This window comes from Thunnus maccoyii, chromosome 11, assembly GCF_910596095.1.
Source record: "Thunnus maccoyii chromosome 11, fThuMac1.1, whole genome shotgun sequence".
Lineage (NCBI taxonomy): Eukaryota > Metazoa > Chordata > Actinopteri > Scombriformes > Scombridae > Thunnus > Thunnus maccoyii.
Genome location: NC_056543.1, coordinates 17,248,163 through 17,262,429, shown reverse-complemented (window position 1 = coordinate 17,262,429; position 14,267 = coordinate 17,248,163). Strand labels below are relative to the sequence as shown.

Sequence of the window (14,267 nt, the reverse complement as noted above, 5' to 3'; positions counted from 1 at the left end):
AACCACATTTGGTTAAGTGGTGTAATGACAGAAAATATAAACACAGTTTGGAGATGGGAAAACATGACTTTTCAGTGCCAGTGGAATTTGTCAATATATGTTTTTATTTGGTTTAAAGATTGATGCTAGATGCTGTTATTATCACACAATGTTAAAATCACAAAAATGAGACAATATGTCCACAAACCACTGATCAGGGGAATAAAAACAGCTCTTTGTTACATCAAGATGCATGCTCCCGTGAGAAAGGGCACGATGCAGCTGGTTTCTCCAAAGTCAGTGTTTCATGGCAGAAACAATAAACGTCCGACAACATCGCTGAAGTGATCACACATGACATAATAGTCTTTAGGCAGAAGGTTAAAAAAGCAGCCAGTGACGTGCCTAACCTCGTTCCTGGGGAAATGAACAATTTCACCGTGTATGTGTGTGTGTATGTGTTTGTGTGTGTGTGTGTGTGTGTGTGTGTGTGTGTGTGAATGCATGCAGGACAGAGTCAGCAAGTGATTTACATTCATTCAGTTTTTATTCTTCCAAATGGCGACTGCTCGTTACAGAACTGATATTCATGTAAAAAAAATGCTCTAATATCCCTTTTCCGGGAGACTTAAGATGAATATGTTTTTTTTTTTAATTCAACAACAAGCACATTTAATATTACACTCTTTAATCTTTTCAGATAATCATTAACAAAATCCATAATCTGACAAATCTCTTAGCAAACTGGATAACTTTTTTTTTCATCTGTAGGTTTCATCTGTGTCAAGGAGGATTTAAGTGTGTGATGGACATGAACTGTAAACCTTGTAGCTGTATGTGCAGGTGTCCGCATGATGTGTGTATTGACGTGCTGTAGCAAGAGTTCAGGGAGGCAGCTGAGCAAAATAATTTAGAATGTCCTGCCTGCTGACACAAGGACAAAGGCACAGAACGAACATGCCCATATGAGGAAGGAGACAATGGACGTGGCTACACCTGGAAATGCACTGCTGTTGTTTTCACTGTGACCTCCATAGCACACAGAGATTTCCACAGGCTGTTCCTACAAGCCTGGACACACACTTCTGGTCGAGTCAGCTGAGTATTAAGAGGCCATTATTCCACTCTGCTTGGGAAATTCTCTCATGCATCCTCAAGTAACCAGCAGCTGATTAGATGATCTCATTCTGTTATTGTGATTCTCTACATTTTGCTGTTTATATGTTTAATTCTTGGACAGTTTTGACAGAATCTACAGTTGCTTTTCTCTCTAAACTTTGGTTTATGAATGCAGTTATTCTAATATAAGCTTTTCAGCAATATACAATATCGTGTTTGGGAGGAATTACATAGATGGAAAACAGAGACTCTCTGCTAACGGGGACACCAGAGTGAATGATATGAGCTTAAACTGTCATTGTCCAGAGCAGCTCAGCGTCTGCTCTGTGTCCTGCCTTATGGGTAGGATTTCTCCAAAGACCTCATGCAGTTGGAATTAGCATGGTGCAGTCAAGGGAGTACTGAAGGCTGAATCAATGCATCACTTTTAGGGCCTTGGGTATGGATATCAGAGGGCATAATTGGAGTTTTGGTGCCGATACTCATATCATGTGTCTAACCAGGGTCTTCCTTCAATGCTTCCCCAAAGGAGAAGAGATCACTTCCCTCTTTCAAGGCCATGCACAGTTAATATAGATGTGCAGGAGAATAACCTGCAAAACCACGTCTCAATCAGTATAGTCTGGACAAAATACCTTAAAAATATATTTTGTTACCTCAAACAGATATGCACCTCTAATGAGGCCTATGGAGAGATCAGTTCCCCACATCAGCAAAAATATATCACATCAAAATGTATAAGATCAATTTAAGATGCAAGACATTTCCAAAAAAATAGCCTACCTCATTCTCTGTGATAGATCTACATGATATAAGCAAAGGCTGTTGACATCTTCGAACAGATCATGTTTACAGATAATGTATCAATTTCTAACTTTAAGGACACACACAAAGTGAGAGTGCAGACCAATATGAGCTTAATCAAAATTAAAACACAACTCTTCTTTGATAGACTACACCATCCTCTATTGATCTCACCAAGTATTTTCAGCTCTCTTGCCTTCATTTGTTGCTTTGTGTTGAAAATTATACTGATATTCAACCTGCTACCTATTTGCTAAAGAATGAAAGATGGTTTTAAAAATATATGTTTAGTATTTATGGTTATATTTTCCATTTCTCATGTATTTATTTATTGTATTTTGTAAATATATGATTATTTATTTTAAAGGCTGTTGATACTGTTGTTCTTTATAGTTGGTATCTATGGTGATCTATAGGTCACATGACTGATCAATGTGCTGTATAAGGACTCAGACACCAACCTGATGAAGGCAGGCAGCCGAAAACATTTGTAAATCATGATGTACTGCAGAACAGTTGTGCAACATTTTGATTTTGATTGACCGCCACAATAGAGAAAAAAATCCTAAATATGCAGGCATATATATACATAAGCATGACGCACTTCAGATGGTGCCAAGCAGTGCCGGTCCAGTGCAGGGCAGAGGAAAGCAGCTCCCAGTAGTGCGTACAGACGGTGCAATTAGACTGTTAATACATCGAATAGCCTTTGGCAAAGTGTTGTCATGATAGGCTACTTCTGAACCGCTGCTCATTAAGGGTGATTCTCTTTGAATTTGGCTCCCGCCGCAGAGATCATGCGCAGTGTGCAGCGTGCCGCCTTCAGTCAGTGGAGCAGCTGTCCAGGGTTTGGAATTCCAACATGGCAGAGGCTGTGGTCAGTCCTCCCCTCACTAACTTGGAATGGTTTCAAATCGCGAGCAGCCGCGCTTAACCCCAGCGAGCTATTCATCTGCGCACTCACCGGATCGATGGTACTATAAACCCTGAAGCTGCACTGTCACCTACACAGGTAAGTCTCGTCCTCTCTTGTCAGTGATGTTAACAATTCAGAAAAGAGAGAAGCGAAGCTGCTCCCGTGCGCACAAACGCTCGCCGTGACTGTGTGTCGCGCATCACCAGGACTGCAGCGCAGTCTGTGGCCGCTCATTCTGCGTTTTTTTCCCCCAAAGCAAATGACTTGTCACCGCTTTAGATTAGACTAAATGAAGGCTATACCTTTCATTAGACCGACTTTGCATTCACGTGTTACTCTCCGCAGCTTGAGGAGAAGGTTACATATACGGCTGTAACCGGTCTATTAAATAACTTTCCCCTCAACTAGAAGTTTTTTGCATGGCAGCCTGAATAAAACTTGCCGCGATAACCGCAGGCGGGAGGTTAATAGAGGAGTTGTCACTGCGCTGGTGGTGGGACAACTGCTGGCAAGTAATCTATTTTTCAAAGTTAAGGGAGGGGGCATCACGCTGGTTTAGCCTCTTCCTCTAATGGGCGGCATGAAGAATATGTGTTTTATGTCATCGCCAGTCTCTCACATGCTTCCTATTCTCTCCTTTCAACTCGCGCAAGAAGTGACAGGCTCCAGCCGTGCCTGTGCAGCTTTCGCGTCTCCGTCCAGGGCTTTTCTATAGCCTACACTCGCATGTTTCGTTGTCTATTGTTGGCGTTTATCTTAATTATACGTAAACGGGCCTAAATGAATACCTGAAGAAAGAACAAGGGACCGTGCTTTTTGTTTTTTGTTTTTTAAAGTTGTGAAATCCGATATCTGAGGGAAAAGTGCCTGTAATGAGAAGCAACCTTTGGAATTCCTCCTCGTGAAAATTCCGATTCTGCTGTTTTCCCTCTCCTCTTGTTTTTAGGCTTGAAGACATGATCACTAGCACCAGTATTTATGGTATGTTCATTTTGTAATTATTATCCTTACTGTTATTATCTCTCTCTCTCTCTCTCTTTTTGTTATATTTGAAAAGAGGCTGTTATTGTTTCTGTGTTTATTTTGTCTTTGTGCATGCATGGATCATCTTCAAAAGTTTTCTTGATTTTGCTTATAATAATTTTAATGATCATAGTCCAGACATTAAGGCAAGTCATGTGCTGAATTTAACAGAAGTGGTATTATCAACTAGGTTCAAAGGACTAAAGAATTACCCCCCATTTTAATTTGGTTTGCTTTCTGTTACTGACATTCTTTATGTGCAGCTGAACTTTTTTCTTTCTCATTCCACTGCTTTCATATTTTTGCATGCATAACTACAACACTATGGTTATTTTGCCTAAAAGACAATGGGCATGAATTTATCCAGAGGAGTTTTTCATGAAGAGATCATTTCAAACAGTTTTTTTGGTGTAGGCATCATTTACTTGTATGTTATAATTTAAAATACCCCTAAAATAATTGATAAAAGATATGTATATGTCATGACAGCTGAAAATATGTCCTAAAATTTAAAATTGGCAACATGGCTGTAGCCCTCTGTATCTTTTATAAACATTTAAAAAAAAAAAATATAGAGATGTGCATATGAAACATGCTCAGAACAATTCATTTAGCATTACAGTTTCACATTTATCAGGTCCATGTTGCATTACAATTAAACTACATATTGTCCACTAATTATAACATGAAGGTTGACTGAAAAGTAAATATGATGAAATATGCTAAGAATATAATTGTCATATAGGTATGTTGTCCAGAATGATTTTCAGGAAAACACAAACTTAGGCTTGTTTTAAGTGTTATTTAGGAAGTTAGGGTGTGTTTTTTTTTTTTTTTTCATAGTTTTCGTACTTTATAACAATTTACTGTTAAAACTAATTCAGGTTTGCCTACAAATATCAGAAACAGCTCTTATTCATGTTCCAGTGGAAATGGATCTGAACATGGATACAAAGTCAGGGGAAGTAACAAGTTGGGTGCTGCCTCTCTTTTGCAAACACTTTGTCCTAAGTGAACCTTTTCCACCTCCATACAACAATTTACTTAATTGTATTCACACATTTCATTTGCATGTTTTGCTTTGAGAGGAAATTAACATCATCAGCAGTGAGTTGAAGTATGTTTTCATTCCTCTTCAAAAATAACAGCATTCCAGCATCCGTCACTCAGTGCGAAAAAAAATGTACATTACTACCACGTCCATTATGTTTGAGTGTTTAGTTGTAATGTGTTTTTGTAAAGTGGGCATTAAATTTGTTGGTCAGATTTTTATGTCTTTCATATTTAGACCCCACATGCATGTGTGTGCATGTGTTATTATGAAAGAATGTTGATTTGAGCTGCTCAGATATGGACATTGAACAAGATGGCAAAGTGTTTGGAGCAATGAATTTGAATATCCACAGCTTGAATACACTCGCAATCTTAAATACCATGTACAATCTGTTAAAATGTAACATTTTATATTTAGAACTGAATAATTCTAGCTTTCAAAAAAAAAATCCCAATGGTGCATCATGCTGGCATATGTTCACACTTAATTTTCATAGAATTTCTGGTTTGAATATGGCAAAAACAATCTTCTTGCGTTAACTGAAATTGATCTTTTATCTTAAATATCCTAATTAATACCCAACTATATTTATCAGAGATCAAGCCCTGGAAGGGTTTCATGTCTGAAGGTTTCATGCCTGCAGTGTGTTAGGTGATTCTTGCAGGTCCTTAGTTAACCCCAGACACCTCCGCTGTGCATGGAAAGAAGTTGACAGCTCTGTTTATTTCTGATACGATAGCACTTATGATAGCAATCCAAGCTGTTGCTTGACATGAATCTCTGAGCTGAATCTGACGACAGATGCTGACCCTCCTGTTTTCATCAGCCGCTTTACTAAATGTCACACATGTTCACACCTTAAAATGCTGGAGGTAAATAATATCAAGAAGCTGTGTGAAGTAAACTAGATCATTGCATCTATCTGTACCACAGTGACATAAGGATAAAGAATTATACTTGTTATATTTAGTTGTGTTATATTGACAAAGTAATTGCTTGCAGATGGTGGCCAAAGCAAAGATTTTCTTTTCCACAGTGCAGTCCACCTTCCTTGTTATATGTAGTCAGAGAGCTTTAAAAAACATCAAAATAATTTTAAAATTCCGATATTTTTGTGTATAAAATGAATCACACCAAATTAGAAATTCATGTTTTCTAGTATTATAACTATTATAATTTATATCCCCGCCTTATATCAATATTATTGTGAAATTATTTGATCATAGATGTGTCTGAAAAGACAAAAAAAAAATCCGGGGTTCATGCATATTAGATTCATCTTTGACATTACAGTGTAATGTGTTCTCATGAAGCAATTTAGCTGCTTTAAATGTCCATAATCTGAAGTGTGATCGCTAAAATTGACAGCATTACTTCAAGCATTACTACAGCGAAGCAGTATACAACAAGACTGACACTCTATATATGTGCACTAATGGTGACAATTAAAGCCAGCTCCTGACTTCCTTGAGTTGACTCTGTGTAAACATCCCCTGGGATGTCTGAAGGGCTGCTGTAAATTGATGAAATGTTCTTCTGTACAGATGGATCTATTTATCGGTAACTACAAGAATTCCCACTCAGCCCCTTGACTATATTGTACGAGATCAGTGCAGGCTTATCATCTTTAAGCAAATATGTTAAATGGTGTCTTCCTCCATTTTTCATGTAAAAAGCGAGGGAGTCCCCAGTGGAGTAAGACTCTACTGGAATGTATAAAACTCCAGTCTTTCTTTATTTTACGTATTCCTCCCTCCTTCTCTCTTTATTCATTCTCTTTTTCTCTCTTTGTCTCCCTCTCTTGTATCTACATCTCTGTCATTTCCCTCATGGCAACTTGCTATGTTATCTTTATGTGTTTCTCCCTACACTAACAATCCTTGCAGTGATCTAAGTTGGGCTGCATTAGAAAGTGGAGGCAGCTGTCTGTTGCTATACTGAGGGATGTGTTTGCTCTACTACGAAGATGAAGGACCATGAATCCTTGACATCCTCCCTTTCTCTCCCCTCCTCCTCCTCCTCCTCCTCCTCCTCCTCCTCCTCCTCCTCCTACCATCTCATTTAGACACAGCGACTGTCTGCTCAGACTTGTTTTTTTTCTTCTGAGTGACAGCATATGGCATAGACATTTTCTAAAATGCATGTGCCTACCATTGGCTGCTTGTACTTACCCTTCGTAATGTCTCCTAGCTACAGGCCTGTTATTTTGCCATGTTATTTTCCCCTCTTTAATTCAAAAAACAAAATACTTACAGTTTAATTTAGCAGATTTAACAGATTCTGGATGAAACAACACAGGTTGCACATTAGGAACTAAGTGAATATTTAGTGTCTCGCTGCCTGTAATTCAACTAGCTCCATAGATTTCTCTGGTTGTTTTGCAGCTTACACTGTGTCTTTTAAAATTTTTGTTTTGATTTGATTGTGCGCATGCATGTCTTTGTACGTGATTATGTGAGTGCACGCAATCTATGTGTGTATGCTTGTGTGTGCATGCCGGTCTGCCTGTCTGTTTCTCTTTGTGCTTGTTTTTTTTTTTCTCCAGAAGCAGTAGGAGGGAGGACAGAATGTCTTGTTCTCTTTCTGTTTCTTTTTATAAAGAAACTTATCTTTCACACATATATTCTATGATGTTATTATGGTCCATACCTTAATGTATAATGTACTAATAGAGCTTAGGTTTCACTTAATGACTCATTGTAACAGAAACACTTTCATAAGTCATGTTGTAGGGCTAGTTTATTCAGGCCATACATGCCAGGCATATTATTTACATCGAGCATAGCATTTGTTGCATTAAACGCATTGTTCTCCTTGTTTCCAACATATTGAAATAGAGGCTTTGTTTCATCTCCAGGTTTCTCTGCACTCATAAGGAGACGAGGCAGCTCAGAGCCTGTTGGGGATTGGCTAGAATAGACAATCCCCAGGTGTACTAAACTAGGTTTAGCACTAAGGCTTTTAATCTGGACTTGTAGGAGATTCATGTGCATTCATAGATTTGCCTCTGTAATTATCATACCCCCAGTGGCAGCCAGAGAGACATATGCCTAAATCACTGATGTCCTCATTACACTGTTTACATTTTAATTAGAAATGCTAAATTCTTGACTTTTAGGGACGAAAAAAGATTGGAGATTTCTTTTTTTTGAAGATAGACTATGCCTATACTGTTACTTGGCTGTGCCCAAGGTTTAATGGTTTATTCCGCAGTTTCTGCATCCCACAAATATCTTCCACAGTCCTTGTCATGTTGATGTAGACCTCTTACCTCCATATATAATGGAGTATTTTATGGCTGATAATGTCATTCGTAGGTTTCTTTATGCACAAGGCCTGAATGGCACTAGGCAGCTGTAGGACAATTCATAAGAAATCATATAACATTAAGTCCTTATGACTGAATCTACTTCTATATCTTTAAATTATGTCTTTGGCCAAATTATTTACCATTACTCTCAGACAGTGAATATCCAACCCTCAAGGACTATGATTAATAAAATCTACAGTTCCATGACTTTTGAAAATAGCTGCCACTTTGAGCCATCATTGTGTGCCTGAGTGCTGTTTCTTATCATTGAATAACCTTGGTGAAGAGAGGTGTTTTTTCCTGTCCTTCTTCCAAGGTGTTTCTTTATTGCATGCTGTTGGGGAGTTTTGTATTGTGAGAGAGCAGCAAGCCTTTCACAAGTGGATAAGAGAAAACTCAATATTTTGCTGTATTGAAATTCCTCTTGTGTTTTCACAAAACAGTGTCTGACTAATCTGCCAATCGAGGCCGCCGCTCTAACTAGACTGAAATCCCATGCAACTAGACAACCTTTAAATACAATTTCACCACATCAGATTTGTCATGTTTCATTATATGCAAGTATTTGAAATGTACTTATTTTTATCCAATTAAATTTGTCTGGATGTTAACAACTTAATTATGATAACGCCTAGAGATAAGGAGATATACATATATAACTATGAGAGAAAAAGTAATTTTGAGTAAATTTGCCTCACAGAAGAACTGTGTATGTCTTGCCATAGTTATGACAATATAATAGCGTTGTAATTCTTGTACTGAAATACGTGTCTCAAATATCAATTTGAGACAATTAACAAAATGATGATCAGACGAGATATGAGCTATCAGTGGTTTTCGCAAAGTTCTCAATCTCAGCGATTCATTCATCCTCTGTGGTGTCGGGTGGCTGACAGGTTGGCTGTGCGCCAGGTGCTGGCAGAGGGAGGCTCGAGTGCCAGGAACGGGAGAGGATGGGTTGAGGTCTGCCTGATGGTGTGGAGAGGAGGAGAGGAAGGGGGTGGGGTTGGGTATGAAGATGAGGATGAGCGGCGGGAAAGGAAAGGTAGGGGACAGAGAGGAGAGTATGCGCTGCCGTGTAGGTTTAAGGTGTCAGGCTGCAGCAAAGCAGCGGGTGTCTGCAGTGACACTGTGATGTGACCACAGCAGCCTGAGCAGGAGTGAGGTGGGACAATTTGGGGATAGCCAGTGATGTTATGCACTACTGTTATAGTGCCCAACTTATTAAGGTATAAGGGGCTGTTTTAAGTGCAGTTGTATGCAGAAATAATTAAATATGAAACAATAATAACATTTTTGTCCTGTGATTATAGATAGATGAATATATGTAAATGATTTAAATTTAAAAAACCCATTTTATTTTCTCCAAACTAGCAAGTCTCACTTGCATGGTGTAAGTGAATATTCACTAAAAGTCTTGTTGTCAGGCGTGTGGCCTATTTGACAGTGCCTCTTAGAGTCCACATGGAATTTGATTAATTTAAATGAGAAAAATATGAGTGCAGGAAAAAAAAAAAGAGTGCTCAAGAGTTCAGTATCATCTCGGAGCTTTATGAGGGCTGACACTTCTTTTGTGTTCATTAACAGGAAATCACCTCAGGGAGTCGTGTTGACTTTGCATGCGTCTAAAATAGCTGTTACAGTGGACTGCCCCACTCTTGCTCGCTCACTTCCACTCTTAAGTATCTAGGGAGGCAAGGTGGAAATACCAAGAGAAGGTTTTGCTGAGAAAAGCTAAACATAGTTTAAACTCCCACTTAAGCAAAGGAAATCAAGCCATTTGTCCAATTGTGCTGCTGTCTGCTATATTCAGTAAACGTTTCTTTGAGTGTGCAATCTAATATCACATCTGCAGACAGCATCTGAGAGAATAGCGTCAAAATTTTAGCTGGTTGTTGCTGCACTGCGTTGGCCAACATAATTCTTTCCAAGGGTGAAATAAAAATTATAATTTTTATTGTCATATTTTTACTCTCATGCTTTCCTGATTTAAACATTATGTCATTGTTGGGATTTAATAGGCTGGCACACGGTTTATAGCAGTATTTCTATACAGAACAATGGTAGATTCATTTAGTTGAGCGTGATGTTTCTGCAGTCCAAACCCTGACTGCATCACCTCTCCCACATCTTTAAATGGATCCCATGAGTCTTCAGCTCTGTTGTTTCCATTATTCATTTCAAAACTTCCATGTAGCATGGAGAGGCTAGAGGGGTGAAAAATAATTTTGTGTCTGAAAAAAAAGCAGTGTACAGCAAAGTCACTGCTTTATGCAAAGTGTGCCATGCCTTGGGAGCATGTGAGCTGGTGTACTGTTGGAGGAGTGAGTGCTTAGGCAAAGGACAGAGTGTATGTGAGTGTGCGTGCCTGCTTGTGTGTCTGCGTCTGTGTGTTCCTGTCAGTCTGTCAGTTAGGCCTAATGTGGCTCCCTAGAGGTACCTGGGGGAGACCCATCTAGCACCCAGTCAGCCTCTGCTGGCGGCCAAGTGGTGACAACGGGTTCCCACAGAGAGAGGAAGTGTCATAGTATGTATGTAAACTAGTGACAGATGACTGGAGACATGTGGCCTGTAGACACTAGGCCTGAAAGTAAAGCAGTTTTGCCGCTTCGACTTCCTTTCTCTCTTCCCACTTGGGACTTCAGAGAGTGAGCATCAAGCTCCACAACAGCACGGAATAAATTGACAACAAGTCAAAGATGAGAATAAAAAGGATGCAAATCATTTGGCATGAAAAGACACATACTATGCGCAAAGGTTTTGTTTGGCTTTGAAAGGCTGTAGCAAAGGAGTGCAGAGTTTTTAGTGTGCAGAGCTTCAGGCAGCTTTTCTAGGCCACAGGTCATGTGGGTCAGTGTTACACTCCCTGCAGCCTCACTTCAACCCTCGGTCTGGAAATAGAATATGCAACGTCACCCAGCCAGGAGGGAGGTAGATTCCAGACCTCAATGGCCACGGGCTGCACATGTGGAATCTGCTTGTGTAGTTGACCCCAAATGTTTGAAACTCAGAATGCTCCCTGTAGGATATTGTTATTTCATGCATACCCAAATGAGCAAGGCTGTACGAATTGCCTTGTACAAAGTGGACCAGTATAGTTGGACTCTTCACTGTCGGCTTTTCACAATTCATCAAGGGAACTCACACTAGCCAGAGGCAGATTTATTCAACAGTATGCCCATATCCTGTAAAAGAGGCAAAACAGTAAACGATAGAGTAGTTGTTTTGTATTGCATATTTCAGCCAGCGGGCTGTTTGCCTACTTTTCTCTTTTAAGCATCGTAAAAGACGGAAAGCTGGCATATGGAAGATAGATGTTTGACCGTAATACAGATTTAGCAAGCAAAGACTGCAACCATAGGCCATGAAGCACGTCTACTATTAGGCTTATTAATATTTTTGTTATGTCAACAAAATAAGTAGTTAAAATCTGTTATTATTTCAGGGCATGATGACTTAAGTTAGCTATAGTTTTGCATGTAACGTCTATTGTAAGTGTTAAAGTAGGACAATTTACCGAACAAATATTTGTTGTTTTAATATTAAAAAATGTGATCTGTATGTTAATACTGCAGCATTTGTAGTTGCAGTTTGTTTTCCTGTAATGGTTTAAATTCACACTGGATTGGCCATAGATCAAAATTTGGTTTTGCAACCAGGGTTTGCTTAAAGATAAGTTAGAAAAAAAAAAGAAGCAAAACACAACTTGAATACACACTAAAATTAACAATTATTTCCTAGCACATACTCATTCAAATAATGTTAAAGACCAACAAGGAGTCATTATCTCAGGTCAAATGTTCACTAATCAGTGCTTACTGATAACTTAAAGTCTAACTTCATGTGCAAATTTTGCAATTGTATGGAAGAAAAACTGAGGTTCTTTTTTATTATTCTTGATTTTAAGCACCTCGGTGGAGTGAACAAAACACTGCTAGTGCACACAAAACTAAAAACATATCCAGATTTACGTCATAATTTTGTTTTTCACTCTCTTTCTTTTTTTTTTGTTCTCCCTGCAAGTATTGTGCTGTTGCTTTCTGTGAGTTGTGAAAATTAAGTACAGGATTTATAGTTACAGTAACTTCAGAAATCGGACAACATAGCGTGAACACAGATTAATAAGCAGGCATCCAACATGACTGCCATAACAAAGAGAGATGAACAGTAATTCAAACATTTAGATGGCACAGTAGTGTGTGCAGAATTCTGTATCTAGTAACATGAGCATTTGTGAGTTGTGATATTGAACATCTGGCCCTTTTCTTAATAGTGACTATTTGAGAGAAGGCTGCATGTCCAAGTGACGCCTCCTGGTCCTGCTTTCTATCCAGGGAAGTAAAATCTATCAGCACTGATGAGTTCATGCTCCGTTGAATATATCCATGCCAAACTGTTTATTGTGAGCTCCAATAGTGCTATTGTGCTTTCTCTAGTCCATGTGGCGCAAATAGCCAATTCACATTTGAGCAATGGGTGACCCTAGGTTGTGTATATTGATGAGTGGGATTTGTTTCTTAATAGAATTGTGTCTAATTAATTAGCTTTTAATTGGTGTAGCTCTGAACATGCAAATGCAGCACAATGTAGAACAATCATTACTTTGAACTGCATATTTAGGTTGACTTAATGAAATGTGAGAAATGTTTTGTGTCTGTTTGTATGTTTTTGTGATCATTTCTGCTTGGCGGTGTAAAATTCACACCACCCCAAACTAGCATAAGAAATGGATTTATAACACCAAAAAGGTGTTAGTTAAACAAAGAGAACAGAGAAATGTTTTAAATGCCTTCCTCTCATTTTCTATGAATGATCTAATTTATTTTTTAAAATTGCTTTGTGCCACAGATTAACCTTATTTTCTTCCCCTTACTTCAAAATCTATTAAGGAATGCTTTGGAATAATTTTCATTGCACAGTCCTTTTTGCCTCATTTCTGTCAAAGCACCGAAATGTTTGAAGGCAGTCACTCTCTCATCCACCGTGTATGATTCTGATTGATCACCCGCAGCAGGTTACTACTTAAGTGAATCCAGCGCATAGAAATAGCAGCACCTTCCTCACACACCGGCAGTACAGTGGTTTACAGATGCTTTCAATGGACACTGACAGCTCTCTTTCTGCCATTTATACAAATTACACTAATGAAAACAATTACAGTGTTGTAACAGTATCAACAATTTGTACAAGAGAGAAATATTTGCAAATAATTAATATTTTTATTACTTAATTTGCTAATGATAACTATGTCTATATCACCAGTGTAAAATATTTTGTAAGGACCAACAGTTTCTGCTTTTTAGTGTTTGTCAGTTTAGATAAAGTTTCAGAGCTACAGTAGTGAATACACTACTCTTTGTTATTGTGTTTACCTTGTTACCATGGTTCATTTTGTGTTTTGGAAGAAAGAACTTGGGCGGCAGAGTTTTATTGAAGTAAAAAAACATTTTATGGCTTAAGCAGGCATTTTGAAGATATAGACATAGTCACATTAACAGTAACAATGACATAAATTATCAAAACATAATACGGACTTTGTTGTTATTATTACTATGCACAAAATAAAGTAAAAAATGAATTTCCTTATGTTTTTTACATTCTTTATACATTTTACTTTTTTTGTTTACATTTATGTATTGAAAAGAATATACAAAAATGGATTTAAATGAAATGTGATCATTGAGCCACCCCATCCTCTCCCGGTCCATCTGGCAGCAGTAACATGAGTTAGAGTGTGATTTGTCTTAGATTTACTTTTTAAGTAAAGTCCCTATTATGTCCTGACATTTCTTCCTGCTTTTACTGTTCCATAATGAACCTTGTTAAACCACAGAATAAAAATCAGTATCATATCTGGGGACATTTACTGTTTTAGTGCAGCTGCTTTTGACAGGACTTGTAGTAACCACTGTGATGATGACAACATGCCGTATGCTCTACTAATCAAAAGGAAACACAGGTGGTTCACTCAGTATCTCTATACTCAACAAGTGTTTTTCTTTCTGCACATGATCTCATCTAACTACAGTAAATAAGCTTGGAGTTTATTCTAAGTTTGTCTG

At 38.3% G+C, this 14,267-nt stretch overlaps 1 protein-coding gene across 2 annotated transcripts in view; it reads left to right on the top strand.

Annotated features, from left to right (window-relative positions):
- The first annotated feature begins 2,645 nt into the window (after nt 1-2,645).
- Nucleotides 2,646-14,267, top strand: part of fign (fidgetin) — a 31,779-nt gene continuing 20,157 nt past the window's right edge. The window contains exons 1-2 of one of the 2 annotated variants that reach the window (XM_042425506.1): nt 2,647-2,914; nt 3,765-3,799. In XM_042425506.1, coding sequence (XP_042281440.1) covers nt 3,775-3,799 — 25 coding nt within the window. In that variant the 5' untranslated portion in view covers nt 2,647-2,914; nt 3,765-3,774. Of the gene's footprint in view, nt 2,915-3,764; nt 3,800-14,267 lie in introns of both variants that reach the window. The other variant, XM_042425508.1, reaches the window with a different exon arrangement.